Here is a 5,780-nt window from a genome sequence, read left to right as displayed (position 1 = left end):
AAACTTTAAGATTAACATTAACTCTGATAGCCAAGCTGCTCTCAAAGCCTTGGCTAGATTCTCGACGACCTCCCAACTTATACAAGACTGCCACAAGGCTCTGCAAACTCTCGCCATGTCAAATGACATCACCCTAAGGTGGGTCAAAGGACATGATGGAGACCAGGGAAACGAGGCGGCAGACGCACTAGCACGAAAGGCTACGACACTGAAGGTGACAGGACCAGAACCTATCGTTCCCATACCCTTCAGTGAGTATAAAACCTGGTTGCATGAACTAACACTAAAAGAACATTCGAAACTATGGGCTAACACAACAGACTGCAGGCAAGCAAAAGAGGCTTTCCCCAACATAGACAAACGACAAACTAACATACTACTCCGCCTGGACAGAGGTAAACTTAGGAAGGTGGTGGGACTCATAACAGGGCATAGCCCACTAAACAAACACCTTTTCGTTATAGGTGTCACCGACAGTCCTCTGTGCAGGGCCTGCATGGAGGTCGATGAAACACCGACGCACGTACTCCTGGAATGTACGGGCGTAGCAGATCAACGCGAGCGCCATTTAGGATCCCCGACCTCACTCCATGAAGCCCTCGGCAACCTGGGCGGTCTATTTGGCTTCTGGAGCGAGCTTGGATGGCTGGAGTGAAGACTTCGGCGGGGAGGGGCAATGCACGCACAACAGACGGAAACGTTTAAGTGCGGAAACCAGCCCAGAGCGAAGAAAGAAAGAAAGAAGCATTGATTTATAAACAGTTTTATTTATTACTCAATAATAACGAAATACCTACTTTAAAGGTAACTTTTTCTAAAGTGGCAACTCTGGTAATGTTCTGGTAATGAATTTAATCAAATTACTTTATTAATTTAATAATTTTATCTGCGATAAAGTCTTACAAAACTAGTTTTGTATAAAAAACGAACTTATTAAATTACTAAGTTTTGCATAGGTTATAGGTTTCTAGACACTTCCTAAAACGTTCAGATAATCCCATGCCGATGTTCTTTCGCTATCCAATAGCAAAGTAAAAGAACTACCCGGACGCACTGCGTCAATGGAAGAGCTTTTTCTTTTCTTTTATTGCGGAAACCTTAGATTCCATTATATTTGTTAATAGCTAGAATTTTGTGAATTTACAACTAGATTCCGGCCGTCAGTATGCCTCATATTTTCAAAGGGCTTATGTTTAACTTACCACCAGGTATAGTAACATATAACAGACAAAAATAGTAAATGATTACCAAAATTAAACCCGCATTTTAATGTAAAATTACAACCTAAGTTTTAACATCTCGCTATCCTATTTAAGCAAAATGACTCCAAATAAATCATTGTTAACCCAAAAGTAGTAAATGATCACCAAAATTAAAACAGCATTTTAATGTAAAATTATAACCAAAGTTTTTACATCTTGCTATCCTATTTAAGCAAACTGGCTCCAAAAAACTCATTGTTAGCCCAAAAATAGTTAATGAAAACCAAATTATTAACCATATTTTAATTTAAAATGAAATGCAAAAAAATAAAATCTCGTTATCCGATTAAAGTAAATTACCCTCGGCAAAAAAAATATTTTGCCAAACACAGTAAAGTAAATTTACTCCTAACCTTTTTGTCTCCAAATTGATTAACCACTACAAAAAAAAATTATCTTGAGCGTTTCGTTTACAACCAAATGCTATACCTAAAATAAAAAATAAAACTCTTACAATTTCAATAATCCCTTTTTTAATTATTGAAACAATCATTAAAAAGATAGTCCTCTTAAAACTAATAATAAACAGTTCAAAGATCTTAAAACTAAACTAATAATAAGCATTTAAAAAATCTTAAGAAGAATCAGTCTTCTGTATTAATTCACTGCACAATTAATGCTTTCTTAGCTTTGGCTGGTCGTCCTCTTTTGCGCTTCATGCCAATCGGAATAGCTCTGGCCTCTGAAGGTGGCTGGACGTGCTTAAGCCGAATCGCCAATCCAACGAGATGCTTGCAAATGTAATCTTTGAGAAACTTTGGGCAATTGCATGTGCCGTGTAACCAATTTTCCTTTTCTCGGGGCATTATAACTTCCCACTCTCTAAAATGTTGCTCTTTGTATTCGTCAAAGGTCTCCCATGGCTTTTCATAATTTTTGCAATCTAAATCCGACCCAGCTGGAATTCTGTATGAGCAAACTAGCTCAGTACTATTCTTTAATGGCACCTGCTTCGACAGTTTTGCCCATTGGTAACTTTCTGTCCACATCTTTAAAGATACTGTCGGCAGTTGAGCGAACCGTCTCTCAGTATTATTAATCACGTATTCATTAGACCAGTCCTTGACTATATCAGAAGCAATTACTAAGAACCGCGCCAAAGGATGACGCTCACGAAGCGTGCCACCATCTTTTATTGTTTTATTGAAAGATTCCAGAGCATTGTTTGTAGCAGGAGTCCCCAGAGATGCGCCCAAATACCAGAAACGATTTAGTATTAGCCATTCATTTTCAAAGTATGTAACAAAATCTTTTTCGGCTTTCCACTTGTCCAAAAATTTTTCGCTGGCTCGATCAAATATTTCCTGAGTTGAGGCACACTGTAAAGCATCAATATCTTGTAAGATCTCTTTTTGGGATTTCTTTTGCACACTTTGCTCTACTCTTGTTTGCATCTTCTTTTTCGCATGCGCCCAGCACATTCTTATGACTGTATCTGTTCCAAATGTGCACGCAAAGGCAGTTTGTATAGCCTTCGCTGCATCACAGACCAAAACTTTACAACTTAAAGTGTATGAAAATATTGAGAAAACTGCTTTTTTTAATGCGGAAAATAAAAATATGAAGTCTTCCGTTCGTTCAGCTGTTGTCACAGCTAATCCAAATGGGTGAAAATGTTTATCTCTGTCTGTAGTTCCAATCACAAGTACTGGAAACCCTTGCCAAATGAGCTTATATGTGGCATCCGCGTGAAGAACAGAACATTGGCGTGATAGACCAATTAAATATTTCGTCGTTAACATGAACCGGAAGTTCTGATCTAAATCATCTTCAGAAATTTCATACGCCAAAACAAAAACTTCGTGACCGTCATCAGGTATTTCAGAGTTTTCTTTTAACCATAATTCAAGCTGTCCCAAGCTTATTACCGATGGCCCGTATTTTTTCTTACGTATGATTTTAAGATAATTGTTTAACTGTAACTTAGTCGGCAGAACTAGTCCATTAATTTTACTTAAGTTCTTCATAATAGATTTAGGTTTCAAACGCAGTTCGAATAGTTTTTCTATTTCCTTTTTCGTTGCCTCATTTATTCCCCTAGTCGACTGACAGTCAGAATTTTCATGGTCGTGACATGTTTCAGTACGAAATAATAATATATCATCACACGATGCGTCAAATAAAAGATAAATCGCGGCAGAACACTGAATTTCAGCCCGAAGCTTCACTTTGTTATAACGATAGTAACGTTTTACTCCTTCTTCAGTCGTATGAATTTTTTGTATTGACCAGGTCTTCTCATTTTTGATAAATTCCTCAGCGCTCCGCACAGTTATAAATTTTCTTTCAAAAACCCAAACTTTATTTTGCCTTCGACGTTTTTTCGTATGCTCTGTGATTTTATATTCGTCTTCATCTGATTCCGATGAAGTACTCAACAGCGGAGCACACGAACTCGGTCCCGCTAAGTTTTCATTCGCCATTGCAAAGAAGATAGATACCAAAACACACCCAATAAAAGCAAGTGCTCGCACGCGACTAAATTGGCGATCGTGTCCGGGCGTGCGCGGCGCTTGCGGTGTGGTGGGAGAGGATCGTAAGCCGCAGACATAACTTAATATGGCATCATAATGCTTCATTTGGTAATAAGCCTACATTTTATGTCAATCATAGTGGTTTATTTAGGCAGAAATAGCGCATTAATTTGCTCGCTAAGATTTGGTGATCATTTACTACATTTGGTGTTCGAATACAATTTGAAGTGCAGTCGTGACTAAAATAGCTAGTACTATTGTAATTTTAGACGTTATTTATCTGGTGTTAAGTATATATTTTTGGTAAAAGAACTAAGGGTATCAAAGCATTTTATGGTGATCATTATATTTAACCCCTTTTCAAAGATATGATCTTCGAAAATACCGAAAGTTGAGCGGCCGTTAACCAGTAAAAATCAAACCCATCTTCGGCCATTTGAAATAAAGCACGGCCGAAAATTAGTAAAAATTTGATGTTTCCGGCCATTTGAAATGAGTCATATAGTTCCAATATCCGCTAACTCCACGCGACACTTGTTTTCAGTGTAAGCAAAAATCGGTTTCATAGTGAAATCAATACCTTTACTCACTGAAAATTGATTATTTAATCTGTTAATATTATTTGATTTTTTTTAAACTATCTCATACGTAATTATAATTAAATAAAAAAAAATTTTTGTGTAACTAAAATGGAGTTATCGGAATTTGTAATTAATTGCTGGAGTTGGTGGATTTTGGAACAAACTACTAGTGGATTTAGCGGGATTTGTACCTAACCGACTTTATAATTCGATACAGGATGTTTAAAAACCAGTGTTTATTTTTCGTTGATTTTTTCTATTATAATAATAAAAGAAACACAAAAATAGAAGAGAAGGAAGAAAGTTAAACAAATTGGTCATTTTCTTCTATTCTTTCGCACGCATAGTCATTGTCATTATTTTGATCTTCATTGTTGTTATTAAGAAAAGCCTGCTCAGCAGTGTAGTAAAAACTTAAATCTGGTAAATCCCGCCAATTTTCTCCATAGTGTTTTTGAAGTAATTTGCAAACATCATACACCTTCTCCTTTTTCATTGTCATTCCTACAGGTAATGCTGTAGGTGTTATATTGCATACAGATTTACCTTTTTTGGTAACTAATTTTTTGACATTCATTTCACTTCTATAATTTTCTTCTCCTTGAATAGCAACATTAGTTTTTCCCTTAAATAATAAAAATCTCTTTGAAATATTAAAGCTGAAATGCCAACTACCCGGAGGTTTGAGAGCAGCATTTGTTTCAGTTTTCCAATCTAGTACGGGTACTTCTTCAGACAAGTGAAAAGTTTTTGCATATGGAGTTAAAATTTCGACATATTCCTGTGGTTCCATGATCACTTCTTTTCTTCGAATATCCTTTTCTATTTTGGCAAAAACTCTATCGGCTGGGAGAAAAGAATGACCGACAACTGGAAATATTATTTCCATTCTTTTAAGCTGAGTTGGTGCGTGCGAATATAGCCATTTGGAACACATGCCAATTAAAATTGAATTTTTATTTTGGCCACCACAGCCGTCTGCAAATAGTCTTAACTTTTTAACATTTTCAGGTATATTTAGGTTTTCTAAAGTATGGAAAACTGCACTAGAAATTTCATTGGATCCTTTTGGCCTCTCTGTTTCATACCAATAGTAACTGAAAACGTTTTCAGTTGTCAATTTACTTTTAGAGTTGCCAATAACAACTATGAAATTATAAAAATTAAATTGCCTGCTAAAATAGGCTGATTGATCAGGTAGTTTTGGGAGGCAATGATTTTTCTGACAGTCAAAAGATAGTGTCATCACTTCATTGTCGTCATCCTTCAATAATGCATAAAAAGCTTTAGCTTTTAGATTGTGTACTCGTTTAGTTATCATTAGAGACTGTTTTTCTTCATTAGTCTTAGCCACCTTCATATTCTCTAATAGTTCAGTACAACGAGAACATACATCAGTACGTGGGTTTCCAAAACCAATGTTGTAATTTAAATTCAATTCTTTTCTGAAAAATGATTCCTTG

General features: G+C 36.2%; 1 protein-coding gene across 1 annotated transcript; it reads right to left on the bottom strand.

The window, feature by feature from the left end:
- Positions 1–1,174: 1,174 nt before the first annotated feature.
- On the bottom strand, positions 1,175–4,070 carry LOC138403854 (uncharacterized). Its single transcript, XM_069505942.1, has one exon. The coding sequence runs from the start codon at positions 3,839–3,841 to the stop codon at positions 1,865–1,867; it is 1,977 nt and encodes a 658-aa protein (XP_069362043.1). The 5' UTR covers positions 3,842–4,070; the 3' UTR covers positions 1,175–1,864.
- Positions 4,071–5,780: the final 1,710 nt, after the last annotated feature.

The sequence above is a fragment of the Maniola hyperantus genome, chromosome 21 (assembly GCF_902806685.2).
Source record: "Maniola hyperantus chromosome 21, iAphHyp1.2, whole genome shotgun sequence".
Classification (NCBI taxonomy): Eukaryota; Metazoa; Arthropoda; class Insecta; order Lepidoptera; family Nymphalidae; genus Maniola; species Maniola hyperantus.
Note: the sequence above shows the minus strand (reverse complement) of the source record. Positions and strands in the feature narration are given on the sequence as shown.

Coding starts and splice junctions, on each gene's coding strand:
- LOC138403854 (XM_069505942.1), bottom strand. CDS start 3,841: ATGAAGCATTATGATGCCATATTAAGTTATGTCTGCGGCTTACGATCC.